This window comes from Saccopteryx leptura, chromosome 3 (assembly GCF_036850995.1).
Source record: "Saccopteryx leptura isolate mSacLep1 chromosome 3, mSacLep1_pri_phased_curated, whole genome shotgun sequence".
Lineage (NCBI taxonomy): Eukaryota > Metazoa > Chordata > Mammalia > Chiroptera > Emballonuridae > Saccopteryx > Saccopteryx leptura.
In genome coordinates this window covers 188123949-188140035 of record NC_089505.1, presented here as the reverse complement: position 1 = coordinate 188140035, position 16087 = coordinate 188123949, and the positions used below count along the sequence as shown (strand labels likewise).

The window sequence follows — 16087 nt, the reverse complement described above, 5'->3', positions numbered from 1 at the left end:
GAGGATGATGTCAATAGAAGTAAAGGAAGAAATAATAGAAAAACATGAGCATGGTGTACAAGTGATTGAACTGGCAAGGCTGTACAACCGCAATACATCTACAATTTGTACCATCCTTAAACAAAAGGATGCCATCAAAAGTGCAATTCCAGAGAAAGGAACTACAATTCTGTCCCAATTAATGACAAATATATATGAAGAAATGGAGAAGCTTCTGTTGGTGTGGGTGAAAGAGAAAGAGCTGGCAGGAGATACAGTGATGGAGACTGTAATACGCAAAAAGGCACGTATTATTTACAGCGACTTGAAGATGAAAGAACCATCAATCTCAAAAGAGGCAGAAGATACGTTTAAGGTCAGTCACGCTGGTTTGAAAATTTCAAGAAGAGATCTGGCATCCACTTGGTGGTGAGGCATGGTGAGGCTGCAAGTGCTGACGTTAAGGCAGCTGAGAAGTACATCGTACGTTTTGCTGTGCTTATCACAAAGGAAGGCTACATCCCCCCAACAAGTGTTCAACTATGATGAAACAGGATTGTTTTGGAAAAAAATGCCCCAGGGGACTTTTGTCACCGCAGAAGAGAAGAAGCTGCCAGGCCATAAACCCATGAAGGACTGTCTGACCCTTGCATTGTGTGCAAATGCTAGCGGTGACTGTCAAGTAAAGCTACTGCTAGTGTATCATTCCAAATATCCTAGAGCAATGGTCCCCAACCCCTGGGCCACGGACCGGTACCAGTCTATGGGCCATTTGGTACCGGTCTGCAGAGAAAGAATAAGTAACTTACATTATTTCCGTTTTATTTATATTTAAGTCTGAACGATGTTTTATTTTTAAAAAATGACCAGATTCCCTCTGTTACATCCATCTAAGACTCACTCTTGATGCTTGTCTCGGTCACATGATACATTTATTCGTCCCACCCTAAAGGCAGGTCCATGAAAATATTTTCTGACATTAAACTGGTCCGTGGCCCAAAAAAGGTTGGGGACCACTGTCCTAGAGCCTTTAAGACTCACAAGATTCTTAAAGAAAAACTGCAGGTTATGTGGCACGGCAGTTATTTATTGAATGGGTAAATCTCATCTTTGGTCCTGCAGTGAAGAAATATCTTCAAGAAAATAAACTCCCAATGAAAGCATTACTAATCCTTAATAATGCTCTAGCCCACCCACCTGGTCTTGAAGATGACATTCTCGATGAGTTCAAATTCGTGAAAGTCCTCTACCTCCCACCCAACATGACTTCAATCTTGCAACCTATGGATCAGCAGGTCATTTCCAACTTTAAAAAGCTTTACACAAAGCACTTGTTCTGCCGCTGCTTTGAGGTGACTGAGAATACAATTCTAACCCTTCAAGAATTTTGGAAAGATCACTACAACATCTTGATATGTTTACACATTATTGACTTGGCATGGCAAGAGGTTACAAGAACCTTGAACTTGGCATGGAAAAAATTATGGCCTGATGTTGTTTGCAGACAGGGACTTCGAAGGATTCGAACCAGAGACCAAGACCAAGGTAGAAGCATTGGAGGAGATTGTGTCCCTCAGAAAGTTGATGGGTCTGGAGGTAGATGAGGGTGACATAAACAAGCTCGTCAAGGAACATGAGGAGGAACTCTCAACTGAGGGGTTGAAGGAGCTACAGATGATGCAACATACGAAGCTTCTGCAAGAGATTAGTAGTGAGGAAGAGGTAGAGTCATTGGAAGTAATTTTTGCAAGTGAAATTAAAGATATGCTGGCAATGTGGAAAAAGCTTTCAAGTTTCATTGAAAAGAAACACCCAGAAAAAGTTTCAACTGGTAATGCTTCATCACTTTTTAATGACATTTGTTTGTCACATTTCTGTAACATTTTAAAAGGCAGGCAAAAGCAAACCTCTTTGGATAGATTTTTATTCAAAAGTCCTGCAAGTGAAGGTGCCGAAAGTGCAGCCAAAAAGGCAAAAACAGGTGATGATTAAATGAAAAATACGTAATGTTAAGCTTAGGTTAGGTTTAAAGTTAAGAAAGTGCATTTTTTTACAATTAAGTTTTTGTGCTTTCATTTTAAGTAATGAAAGTGCAGTTTTAGTTTTGTTTAAAGTAAAGAAAATGCAGTTTTAATTTACATTTAATGTTAAGAAAGTGCAGTTTTAGTTTACTTGTCTACAGTGCCTGCATCCCTCCCTCCATCACTCCCTCCTCATCCACCATTCACCTCCGTCAGCTGCACTCATCTGTCTCCAAGGTAAGAATACAGTACTAAATAACACTTTTTTCTTTTATTTCATACATTTTGTTATGCATTGGTAAAGTATACATGTACGTTTCTTAATTAAAAACATGTCTTTTTTCATAATTTAGGATGGTTTGGGGATGTTTCACGGGGCTGGACTGGATTAAATCTATTTCAGTTATTTTAAATGGGAGAAATTTGATATACGAGTTGACTGACTTACGAGCTCAGTTACAGAACGAATTAAACTCGTAACTCAAGGTACCACTGTACTCTATTCTAGAATTTTGGGCTCAATATTGTTGTCTGAAGTTATCCATGTTGTTGTATGTAGCTATAATTTCTGCATTTTCACTGTCGTATGGAATTCCAAGTATGAATATACCACAACTTATTTATCCATTCTACTGGTGACAACCCTTGTTTCCAATCCTTAGTGATGACAAACACTGCTCTGTGAACACCCTTGTGTGACACCTGGCATACATATGCAGTCAACAGTTTCTCGAACATGTGGGTAAAGCAAAATTGCCCAGTCTTACGTTAGGGGCATTTTGAACCTTACTAGAAAATGCCAAATTGTTTTCCAAAGTAGTTGTACCAATTTCTATTCCAGTTACTAATCCATAGCCTTATCTTTTGTTTTTTAAAACTTTTCTCAATGTGGTGAGTGAGGGGTGATACCTCTGTGACTAATTTGGGTTTCTCTGATAACACTACTGAGCTTTTTTCACATTAATGGCCATTAAGGTTTCTACATCTATGAAATGCTTGCCAAATCTTTTGTTCGTTTTTCACCCAGACTGTCTTCTTCTTATTTCACTCTATAGGGTTTTTAAAAATAAATAATTTGCATATTAACCTTTTACATTTATACATGTTAAAAAATATTCTTCCTCAATTTGTGCTTTACTTTCAGTCACTTTAAGGTATATTTCGTTGAACAGTCAGCTAAAAATGACAAACACTATGGTCATTATTTTCTTGGTGAAATACAAGGCTAAGCTATGTGAGAATGAAGAAAACAGAAGGCGCTCTGGCCATTTGGCTCATTGGTAAACTGTTGACCTGGCATGTGGAAGTCATGGGTTTGATTCCTGGTCAGAGTACACAGGAGAAGCAATCATTTGCTTCTCCACCCCTCCCCCGCCCCCCCTCCTCTTTTTCTCTCTTTCTCTCTCTCTCCCCACTTCCTGCAGCCATGGCTCTTTCAAGCAAGCTGGCCCCGGGTGCTGAGGATGGCACCATTGCTTTTCCTTAGCCGCTAAAATAGTTTGGTTGCCAAACAACAGAGCAACAGCCCCGGATGGGCAGAGCATCACCCCCTAGTGGGCTTGCCAGGTGGTTCCTGGTCAGGGCACATGTGAGAATCTGTCTCTCTGCTTCCCCACTTCTCACTTAAAAAAAAAGATGAAGAAGAAAATAAAAGTGGAATAAGGTGCTTGAAATAAATGATACATGTTAGGAGCTTCTAATGTGCACAGTGACAGAAAGGATGAATCAGGAATAAGGAGCGATTCCCAGAGAAGACTGGTTCAGTGAGGTGTGGGGAGAAGCTACACTGCTGAGGTGATCTGAAAGGGTCAGTGCAAGGGAAACCTGGAAGGACAAGAAAGATGAGGAGAAACGTCGCCAGTGGACAAAAGGTGTGATGGTACAGCAACCTAAAGGCCTGAAGGGGTACATCAATGACAGAGATTTGACCTGCCCTTCACAGTTCCTGAGAGAAAACACAAATACAGAAAGGCAAAGGCAGGTTTAGTTTTAATAGCATGCTGATTCTCAGTTTGTGTAGTTGGGGCAGGAGTTCAGCAAACTATAATGCACAGGTCACATCTGGCCTACCATCTGTTTCTGTGCAGCATGAAAGCTGTACATTTTTAAACAATTGAAAAAAATCAAAAGAAGAATACTATTTCATGATAAATGAAAACTGTATAAAATTCAAATGTTAGCATCCATAAATGTTTCATTGGCACAGTCATAGTCATTTCTGATACTACTGTGGCATACCAAACATAACATGCATAAGGTAGCTGAGCCTGCACTGTTCTGGCCTTGTGTAGTCTCCATCATGTTTAGCAGCAAGATTACTTTGGCCTTGGCAAACAAGCTGTGCCCCTAGCTTCTACTCCTTCCATTTTATGCAATAATTTGGATAAAATAGGAACTGTTTCTTGGAAATTTGGTAGATATCATCTTTAAACCCATTTGGGCCTGAAGTTCTTTTGGAAGAAGTCTTAAACATTTCAGTTGTTTAAAAATACTTATTGTCCCATTCTGTATTTTCTATCGTCTCATGCTAATTTTATATTTAGGAATATATAGCCATTACAAAACTATTTTAATAATTCTTTATCATATCTTTATTATTGGAACTGTAGTTATTTCTTCTATTTTGTTGTGTATTTTACTTTTCTGCTTAATTATTTTTAATTAGATTGCAGTAATCTATATATCTTATTATCTTTGCAATGATCTAGTATTTTTGCTTTGTAATCCTACATAAACTGAACATACAAAACTTACCGGCATTTTTGCACACCGACAAAACTAAACAGTGTCATCAAAAGAGGTACCATGCACAACAACCACAGTATAATGCATTTAGTAAATAATCAAACTATGCAACCCTCCTATGGAGAAAAACATTTTTAAACTCTAAAAGACACAGAAAAATAGCCTGACCAGGTGGCAGCGCAGTGGATAGATCATCGAACTGAGAGGCGGAGGACCCAGGTTCAAAACCCTGAGGTCGCAGGCTTGAGAGTAGGCTCATCCAACTTGAGCACAGGCTCATCCGGCTTGAACATGGGGTCACTGGCTTGAGCGTGGGATCATAGACATGACCCTATGGTTGTTGGCTTGAGCCCAAAGGTTGCTGGTTTGAAGCCCAAGGTAGCTGGATTTAGCCCAAGGTCACTGGCTTAAGCAAGGGGTCACTTGCTCTGCTGCAGCCCCTCAGTCAAGGCACACAACAGAAAGCAATCAATGAACAACTAAAGAGCCACAACAAAGAATTGATGCTTCTCATCTCCCTCCTTTTCTGTCTGTCCCTATCTGTCCCTCTCTCTGTCTCTCTGTCTCTGTCACTAAATAAATAAAGACACAAATTGATCTGAATAAATGGAGAGAGATATACTACATGTTCTTAGGTGGACTAATTTAATATGCCAATTCTCCTCATATTAACCTCTAGATTCAATTAAATCCCAATATAATCATAATTATACTTTTTGAGGGACTGAGTATACACACTTTAAAATTTAAATGAAAGAATTAACATGACATGAACAGCTATGTTAACAGCAAGAAAGAACAGAAACGAGAGAGACCTAGCTCTGTCAGTTTTATCACAGATATGCCTCAGAAACATTGTGGATTGGTTCTAGACCACAGCAAAGCCATGAGTATTGCAATCAAACAAGTCATACTCTCTTTGGCTCATGGAGGCTTTGCCTCCAATTTGTAAAATAATCCAACATCGGCGAAGCACAGTAAAATAAGGGCTGCCTCCTACAAAGCCATGGGGATAAAAACACGCAGACTGGCTGCAGGAACAGCTAAAAGGACTGACAGATCAGAGCAGAGTTCAGAAACGTGTCTACGTACCTTGAGAACATAATACACAGAAAAGGTGATGCGGAAATCAATGAGGAAATGTGTATTTTAGTGGTTGCTATGGTAAAAACTGACTTCCTCCCTGGGAAGAAAAATGGCACCTAGAATCCTATCTAATACCAAATACAAAGGCAGATTCTAGACCAGGGGACAAATTATGACCTGAATGCCAGGCATCTGTTTTTATATATAAAGTTTTATTTTAAAAAGCCATGCCTACTCCTTTACATATGTCTGTGCTATATTATAGCATATTACATATGTACATATGCTATAATAGCAAAACTGAATAGCTGTGACAGAGACCATCTGGTCTGCAATGTTTAAAATATTTACTACCTGCCTGACCAGGCAGTGGCACAGTGGATAGAGTGTCAGACTGGGACGCAGAGGACCCAGGTTCGAGACCCCAAGGTTGCCAGCTTGAGCGTGGGCTCATCTGGTTTGAGCAAAAGCTCACCAGCTTGGACCCAAGGTCTCTGGCTCAAGCAAGGGGTTACTTGGTCTGCTGAAGGCCCATGGTCAAGGCACATATGAGAAAGCAATCAATGAACAACTAAGGTGTTGCAACATGCAATGAAAAACTAATGATTGATGCTTCTCATCTTTCCATTCCTGTCTGTCTATCCCTGTCTATCCCTCTTTCTGACTCTCTGTCTCTGAAAAAAAAAAATTACTACCTGGTCCTTTAAGAAAATGTTTGCTGAAGGTAAAACTATAAAATTAACAGAAGACAATATATCAGAAACTATTCTGACTTTGGTGTGGGGGGAAATTATTAAATAAAAATCTAAATTATAAACCATATGGCAAAAGATATTTAGGCTGATCATGAAGAAATTAAGGATTTCAGCCCAATAAACAGCATCATGGATGAGGGTAACTGGTAAAAAACTGACAAGCTATTTGCAGAGTTCAAAACCAAAAAGAGCCTGACCAGGTGGTGGCACAACGGATAGAGCATCAGACTGGGATGCCGAGGACCCAGGTTTGAGACCCAGAGGTCTCCAGCTTGAGCACAGGCTCATCTGGTTTGAACAAGGCTCACCAGCTTGAGCTCAAGGTTGCTGACTCGAGCAAGGGGTCACTCGGTCTGCTGTAGCCCCCCTGGTCAAGGCACATATGAGAAATCAATCAATGAACAACTAAGGAACAGCAACAAAGAATTGATTTTTCTCATCTCTCTCCCTTCCTGTCTGTCCCTATCTGTCCCTCTCTCTGACTCTCTCTGTCTCCGCCACACAAAAAAAGAGACCAATATCTCTAACATATAAAAAACACCTGAAATTTAAAAAGGAAACAAGAGCCCCAAAAGAAAAGCACAGAATTTAAAGAAGCAACTTACAGAAAAATCAAAATATATAATAAGCATAGAAAGAGATATTCTAATTCATTCAGTAATCAGAGGAATACAAAGTAAATCAAGAATGAGATGTCACATTATACCTTGCTAAAATTAGATAATACAGGGTCAGGCAAAACTAGGTTTAGAGTTGTGAGTATGGAAAACATAGTTTATCTTTATATTATTATTATTTTCCATACAAACAACCGTAAACCTACTTTTGCCCCATCCTGTATAATGCAAGTGATGGCATTACACAGAAACCCAGTTTCTCCCAATTCACTAGTATTAACCATCTACACTAACCAGCATGAAAAAAATCACTGTATCCTGGAAATAAAATCTAAGAAGTAGTAAAATATAATAGATATGTATCAAAATTCTGTCAGTATCTTACTCACAACATAGACACCCAGGTGGAGCTTGCTGCACTAAACAGAAAGCTGTGGGTGCTCACAAATCACATTCAGAAAACCCACTGAAATACTCACTCTAATCCATTCTGCTTAATTCAAGTGTTTGCAGGTTAGAAAATTAGCCAGGATAAATTTAAATGTTCTATTACAAACCTAGATACAGACTTTTACTTCAAATTGTGTCAGACTTATCTTTTCAAGGATTTTAAAATATAACCATGCAGTTTCTAAAATCATTAGCTGATTTTAGTTTTGACTCAAAAGTAGTTAGGATATACATGTGTGTATATATTATCACTAAAATAAATGGAAGTTGAAGGACATTTCTTTAAAGTTTTATAAAATTTATGCCAATAAAAACTCATACACTGCTTATGACTTCTGAACACGCTGTTCCTTCTTCTTTCCTCTTCTATTCACTATTCCGTGACCCCTCCATGCCCACTTCAAAAACACTGGTAGTCCCTTTCATGTCTCTTTGTGTGCCACCAAAGTAAGCAATAAGTAATTTGGTTTTTTTCCCATGTCACAGTCCTAATATTAACTCCTTCATTTCCAACCCACTCCCACTACTCTAGTTTAGATCCTGACCTCAAATTCAAATTACAGTTACAGTGGCCCCACGTCTATTGCGGGGGTCAGGTTCCAGAAGCCCCTGAGATAGGCAAAAATCCGCAAAGTAGCAGCCTTATATTTATTTTATTATTTATATATTTTTAAGGCTTTATAAACCCTCCCCACACTCTTATAAACCTTTCCCACACTCTTATAAACACTCCCTATGCTTATTTTACTGCAAAAAATAATTAAAATAATAAATACATAAAAATACCTATATACTGCAAAATCCCACGATAAAGCAAAAAATCTGCAATATAAAATCAGATATACACAATTTAAAAATCCATGATACAGTGAGACTGTGAAAAGTGAACAGCGATATGGCAAGGGATGACTGTATTGCCTTTTAATCCTTCCTTCCTTTTTTTCTCCTTTCTTACCTATCCTTTCTTTCTTCCTTTCCTCCATTCTTCCTCCCTCACTACATTCATCCATCCACCCTGTATTTTTAGAGTAACTTTATGTTCCAGGTAGTGTTTTATTTTGGGGACACAGAAGTGATAAAGACAGACAAGATCTCTGCTCTTACAGAGCTTTCTCTCAGTTCCTCACACATATTCTATTTTCAGCTACAAAACACATTTTCTCACTGAGCTGCTTTGCCCCTTGCCAACTCCAGTCGAAAGCATCTATGTGTTCCCCCCCTGCAGCACTTTCCAGCTGGCCTTCCAAGATCTGGCTCTGTTCTGTCTCCCAGCTAAACGTCCTGCTATTTCACCATGCATATCCTATGCTTTTGCTAAACCTGAATACTTGTTTTGAACCTTATCTACGGCAAAAGGAATGAGGTACCATATGATCAAGTCACAGGTGGAATGCAGCAACAACAAAAACCTAACACAAGGTAACACTAAAAAAAAAAAAACAAAGAGTAAATAAAGGAAAAAATACGCTTCTCATGACTTTCCACAACTATTTTATGATTGCCTTATTAGTGCCACAAGACATACCCACAGACATAGGAACAGGGCTCATCTCTCAAGGGAAGGTATGCCAATCACTCTGGGAAAAGGTGACTGCGGCACAAGGGGAGGTCTGAGAGCTATAGAAGACCCCCTTCTCTCTGGGGCTAAGAACCTGCTAGAAAGGAAGACGTCTTTTTTTTTGGAGAGTCTCGAAACAGATCCAGTGATAGCAGGGAACAGTCCCAGGTATCTGGAAGGAGACCAGAAGCAAAAGGCAACATAAGCCTCTGTTAGTCAGTGACCCTGACAGATTCAACACAGAGGAGCAACCTGCTTCTGGCAGGACTGCGTTAAGGAAGCAGTTGGGGACCCTCTGGTCTCAATGAAATGCATCATTGTTCTGGCTCAACTGGCACAGCAGAAAACAGAACTCTTTGAACCTAGGGCTGGAGTTGGAGCTAAGCACAGTGTTAGGAGTAGAGGGCCAGAGGGCATGAAACTGAGGACTTATATGAAATACATATAAGGCAACACAGTAGAAAACTTTCAAATAGTTATAGGACACTCTAATATGGCTAATTTCTAGTAGGCCAGGAAAGATTTTTGTCATAACTTGTGAATACGAAGGAAGCACAGTTTTATTTTGTAGTTACAGGTAGATGACATGAAGGACCTAAAAATTATACATCCACTCAAAGGACAATTATCATTATCCTACTTGTGTATCTACTTTTCTCCCTTATGAGACAGTGAGTTTCTTTAAAGCAGAAACTACAACCACTACAACCATGGGTAAGTTTTCCCATGAATTGCTTTTCCCCTTGTCAATCTTTATACATTTTTGCACTTCCCACAAAACATGATGAGTCTTACCACAGTAGAAGTATAAAAACTATTACAATGAATAAATGAACTGATCTTTGGTGAAGTGTAAAGAACATTATACATGAAAGATTACGTTACGGTTACAAAAAGAATGAAGTTACCAAAACAGTAAGCGCACATAAAATTCTGTATTTGATCAAATCAAAGTCAACTTACTAGTAATCATCGCTCCAGTCACAGAAGCCAGAAATCCAATGCTGACTGCGATGACAGAGATGACTCTCCCCTGCCTGTGCCTCTGCAGCATCACGAACATCAACACGCCTGCAGCACCATGGACAAACAGAGAGGAGAAGAGCGCCCAGAGGAAGATCCAATACCACATCTCTGAAAGAAAACGCAAAGCGTTAATAACTGCCAATAAACACCACAGAACATTCAATTTAACAAATTGTGAGTACCCATGGTCTGGGGAAGGTTAAATGAGATAATAAGTATAGAAATGCCTAGCAGTGTACCTGACATATAGTAATACTAAATAAATTTTAACAATTATCATCACTGCTAACACTTGATGCGATAGTTATTCCCTCCATGACTTCAGAAGGTCAAGGATACACACACATTTCCTCTAAATGTCTCCAGCACATAACAGCCATAATATATCAACTTGTCTAAGATACCCCTAACATGTTTTCAAATCTTCTGAAGTAAATTACATAAGTTAATTTAGTGCTGTTAGATATGTAGCTTTCTTTCTACACTAATTGGCAGTGCTAAGACACTTAAAAATCTATCTCTTAATTTGAATCATTCCAGAAATTAGTCAATAATTTTTATGTTTATAATTTTAAGAATTTCCAGCAATTCCTCTCTTGACTTTCAACTTTATACACAACAGATTTTTAAAACGCTATTAAGAATTCTTTATCTAAGTTCATTTTAATAATCCTTACACAAAACTTCAAGCTCAATTATTCTTCAATATATCCTCCTTACTATTCACTGAAATTAGTGAATAAAGAATTATTGAGCACACCTTTCATTCCATTGCTCTAGCATTCCTTCCCTTTCTTTCCGACACAGGCAGCCCCCTAGTCACTCCATGTAGTGCCCATAGATACCGCTGGGTCCTTGCACTAGCACCGTTCTCCTGACCATGCTTGCAATCAGGTAAACCAGGGCAGTCATTTGATCCCAGCCACATCAGTCATCCCCTCCCGTGGGAATTCTGTATTGGAACCAACTGAGCACCTGAGTTTCTGGGTAGCTGAAGCCAAAGGGTTCAGGATTTATAAACAGTCATTTCACCATCATGTGATGAAAATCACAGGACACAATGAAAGAAAAATAGATCCATCAAAGACAAGAGACAACCAAGTCCCATTATTAGGGACTTGCCCTTATAAAGGCCCTGCCATTATTACCTAAGGCCACATTACCATCTTCAGATCCAATCCCAGTTTCCTTGTAATAAAATCTCTCTTTTTATTTAAACTAGTTTAGATAAGGTTTCTGTTAACTATAATTAAAGTAGCTGACTCTAAAATGTCTAGATGTCACCTTGAGACTCATACTTCGTATATAAATATTCTATAATGCAAAATATCTCATCTGTTTTTTGTGCTAGTATTCACTCTATGGAGTGTAATAGGAAAGTCAATAAAAGTCAGGAAAGAAAACAAAAATGGATGAATTAAAACATTCAAACATATTAGAGTACAGTTATATACTGTTGATGAGAATGTAAAATGATACAGCCACTATGGAAAACCGTGTTTCCTCAAAAAAATAAGTATAGAACTACCATATGATCCAGCAATTCCACTTCCAGGTATATATGCCATAGAATTGATAGCAGGATTGTGAAGAGATAATCTGTACATCCATGCTCACAGCAGCATTATTCCCAATTGCCAAGAGGTACAAGTAACCCAAATGCCCACAAACAGATAAATCAATAAACAAAATGTGGCATACACATACAATGGGTACTATTAAGCTTTAAAAAGGAAGTAATCCTGTCACATGCTACAACATGGATGAACCTTGAGGACTTTATGCTAAATAAAATAAGCCAGTCACAAGGACAAATACTGTTTGATTCCACTTACATGAAATATCTAAAGTAGTCAAATTCACAGAAACCGAAAATAGAATGGTGGTTGCCAGGGGGTTGGGAAAGAGGAAAAAGGGGAGTTGTAATTTAATGGGTACAGAGCTTCAGTTTTGCAAGATGATTGTACAACAGTATGAATGTACTTAACACTACTGAACTGCACTCTTAAAAAAGGATATGATATATTTTGTTATATATTTTTTAATCACACTTAAAAATTAAATAGGTAAAAAGAAGTTAATGCACGGATAGAAATTGTAAAAATAATTGTTTTAAGTCAAGACCATAAATGATTAGTTATTTTTAAAAAAATCCAAAAGAGGCCCTGGCCGGTTGGCTCAGTGGTAGAGCGTCAGCCTGGCATGCAGGAGTCCCGGGGTCGATTCCCGGCCAGGCACACAGGAGAAGCATCCATCTGCTTCTCCACCCCTCCTCCTCTCCTTCCTCTCCGTCTCTCTCTTCCCCTCCCGCAGCCAAGGCTCCATTGGAGCAAAAGTTGGCCCCGGCGCTGGGGATGGCTCTATGGCCTCTGCATCAGGCGCTAGAATGGCTCTGGTTGCAACAGAGCAATGCCCCAGATGGGCAGAGCATCGCCCCTTGATGGGCTTGCCGGTGGATCCTGGTCAGGCGCATGCAGGAGTCTGTCTGACTGCCTCCCCGTTTCCAACTTCAGAAAAATACAAAAAAAAAAAAAAAAAATCCAAAAGAAAGGAAGAAGGTGCGGTTATAAAAGGGTAACCGTAGGCCCTGGCTGGTTTGCTCAGTGGTAGAGCATCCACCCAGCGTGTGGAAGTCCCGGGTTCAATTCCCGTCCAGGGCACACAGAAGAAACGTCCGTCTGCTTCTCCACCCTTCCCCCTCTCCTTTCTCTCTATCTCTCTCTTCCCCTCCTGCAGTCAAGGCTCCACTGGAGCAAAGTTGGCCTGGGCACTGAGAATGGCTCAGTGGCCTCCGCCTCAGGCATTAGAATGGCTCTGGCTGCAACAGAGCAACACCCCAGATGGGCAGAGCATCACCCTCTAGCAGGCTTGCTGGGTGGATCCTAGTCGGGTGCATGCAGGAGTCTGTCTCTCTGCCTCTCTGCTTCTCATTTCAGAAGAATACAAAAAAAAAAAAAATTAAAAAATAAAAATAAAAGGGTAACCCTAGGGGTTTTTTTGGCAATAAAACTGTTCTGTATTTTGACTGTTGACAGATACACATACAGGTGACAAAATTGTATACAACTAAACACACATACAAATGAGTACAAGTATACAATATTGGTGAAATCTGAAAACAGCTGGTGGATTGCATAAATGTTAACATCCTGCTTTTGAAATTATACTGTGCTTTTCCAAGGTGTTCCTATTGGGTCCAGTAAAGAGTACATAGGCTCTCTCTGTACTATTTTCACAACTGCATGTAAATCTACAATTATTTCAAAATAAAAAGTTTTTTTTTTTTTTAAAAAGGAAGATACCAAATTCTTAATGGATCCTTAAAATGGACTTCAATAGTTCAAAATTGTTTCATGGGAGACATCTGGCATATTTTCTAGTGTATGTTAAAATACCATGCACACTACTCAATGGCCTAAGAAATAGATGCTGGTGATAATAGAAAAATAGACAAACTTTGCCTTTTTAAAGGTTTTTTCTCTTCCAGTTTTCAGGGAAATAGTGCTTTCCTTCCATCATTCCCAAACAAATGGCTTCAACTTATAATAAATGCATGAAAGATAAAAAGGCTTAACTTGCTCAGAGGATAAAATTTATATTTAAAAAGATATAATTTTCCAAAGTGAGCCTAAAGTAAGAATGTAAGGGAGTCATAACAGGCAGTGGGGAGGTTGCTCTAAGACAAGGAAAGGCTCTGCAACAGAAAACATAAGCCTAGTAGGTCAACACTTAGCCTTGTCTCCTCAGACCACTTCTGAGTGCATCAGATCTCCTCAGCCCGAAAGCACTTTTCTTTATTGTCCTTGTAATACAAGTTGAATAAAAAATTTCTTGACTATATTCAACATTTATGAATGCAGGATTATTTGACACTATAAGTAATATTGTTTGCCTACCAACTATATAGATATTATTGATCTCAATGATAAATATACCTAATAATTAGGAAAAGTAAAATTTAAAATTAATCTTTTTAAAACACCAAGATATCAAAGAATTATACAACTAACATGGAATTTCAAATGGTCCTCTAATGACCAGTCCAGGATTACCTTTTAAGCAGACCAAATACAAAGCACCTAAACTCAAATTTACTTTTATGTTTCTTTCTCTTTTTTTAAAAAAATAATGCTATTTATCATGGAAAAAATTAAATTCCACTGAATATATCTACAACTAATTTAAGTTCATGTTATTATTATTATTTTGAATTACATGATAGATTAACACAACCCTGTCAATGAACAAGGCCTCTGAAAATCTTGATCTACTCAGGATAAACAAGTCTTTCTAAGGTTCTACTCACTATTAGCAAACCTGGCAAACCTATGGGTTTGTTCAGATGAAGAAAACTGTGGGATCCTAAGAATAGAGCAAGAACAGATGCCCAAAAGCCCTAGAGGGAGAACAAGTACAAAGAGAACAAAAGCAGAATATCACAATCTTTTCTTAATTTTCTAGGTTCTACAGCTAACATGAACACTTAGAGGACCATAGTTTTTTCTTTGCATCTATAACTCACCTAACCCAAGCTTCTAGCTATTCAGCAACAATAAAAGGAGGAAGCCAGAGGGAGCCTTTGCTGGTGCTAAACAAGTACAAAACTTTGAAAACACAATGCACAAAACAGAAACTTTGAAGCATTCGTACAATCACTTTAATTCAATGGAAATCTCCCTTCTTCCTAGGCACATCCTATAATTCTCTCTTGTTACTTTTCCCTACTCAAGACTGTCCATAATCTTCACCTTAAACTAGCTGTGCTGGGATTTCTATAGTGTGTTTACTTTTTAGTGGCATAAGCAGCAGGAGAGCTGTGCTTTGTTCTAGCCTCCAAACAATACTAGAAACAGCCCTGCTCACAATCTTCATGTGTCATCAGCCCTGGTTGCCAAGTCACTCAGAAATTTACATTCTATGCTTCTGACTTTAATCCTTAGAAAAATTATTTATGAGAAATGAACTTCTCTAAATGTCTAGAATACATTAACTAAGTAAAAACAAGTCAAAGAATGGTATATATTGTTTGATCCTATTTAAAAAATTATGTTTATAAATGTAAATAAAATGTATAAACAAACAAAAGACTTGACAATGGCTATCTTTTTTTAATTATTTATTTATTCATTTTAGAGAGGAGAGGGAGAGACAGAGAGAGAGAGGAGAGACAGAAGGGAGAGAGGAGCTGGAAGCATCAACTCCCATATGTGCCTTGACCAGGCAAGACCAGGGTTTTGAACCGGCGACCTCAGCATTTCCAGGTCGACGCTTTATCCACTGTGCCACCATAGGTCAGGCGGCAATGGCTATTTTTTAAAGGAGATGAAGCCCTGGCCGGTTGGCTCAGCGGTAGAGTGTCGGCCTAGCGTGCGGAGGACCCGGGTTCGATTCCCGGCCAGGGCACACAGGAGAAGCGCCCATTTGCTTCTCCACCCCTCCGCCGCGCTTTCCCTCTCTGTCTCTCTCTTCCCCTCCCGCAGCCAAGGCTCCATTGGAGCAAAGATGGCCCGGGCGCTGGGGATGGCTCTGTGGCCTCTGCCCCAGGCGCTAGAGTGGCTCTGGTCGCAACATGGCGACGCCCAGGATGGGCAGAGCATCGCCCCCTGGAGGGCAGAGCGTCGCCCCTGGTGGGCGTGCCGGGTGGATCCCGGTCGGGCGCATGCGGGAGTCTGTCTGACTGTCTCTCCCTGTTTCCAGCTTCAGAAAAATGAAAATGAAAAAGAAAAAAAAATAAATAAATAAAGGAGATGAGTGATATTGTGTATATTCTTTACTATTTGCTTATCTTTTTTTTTTTTTTTTCTTTTTCATTTTTCTGAAGCTGGAAACAGGGAGAGACAGTCAGACAGA

The 16087-nt window shown here is 39.2% G+C and overlaps 1 protein-coding gene across 2 annotated transcripts in view; it reads right to left on the bottom strand.

Annotated features, from left to right (window-relative positions):
* The window catches only part of TMEM170B (transmembrane protein 170B), a 54555-nt gene that overhangs the window by 15889 nt on the left and 22579 nt on the right, over positions 1-16087 (bottom strand). Inside the window, exons 2-3 of one of the 2 annotated variants that reach the window (XM_066377039.1) lie at positions 10175-10345; positions 9292-9383 (exon numbers count right to left, since the gene is read on the bottom strand). In XM_066377039.1, coding sequence (XP_066233136.1) covers positions 9298-9383; positions 10175-10345 — 257 coding nt within the window. In that variant the 3' untranslated portion in view covers positions 9292-9297. Of the gene's footprint in view, positions 1-9291; positions 9384-10174; positions 10346-16087 lie in introns of those variants that run through there. The other variant, XM_066377038.1, reaches the window with a different exon arrangement.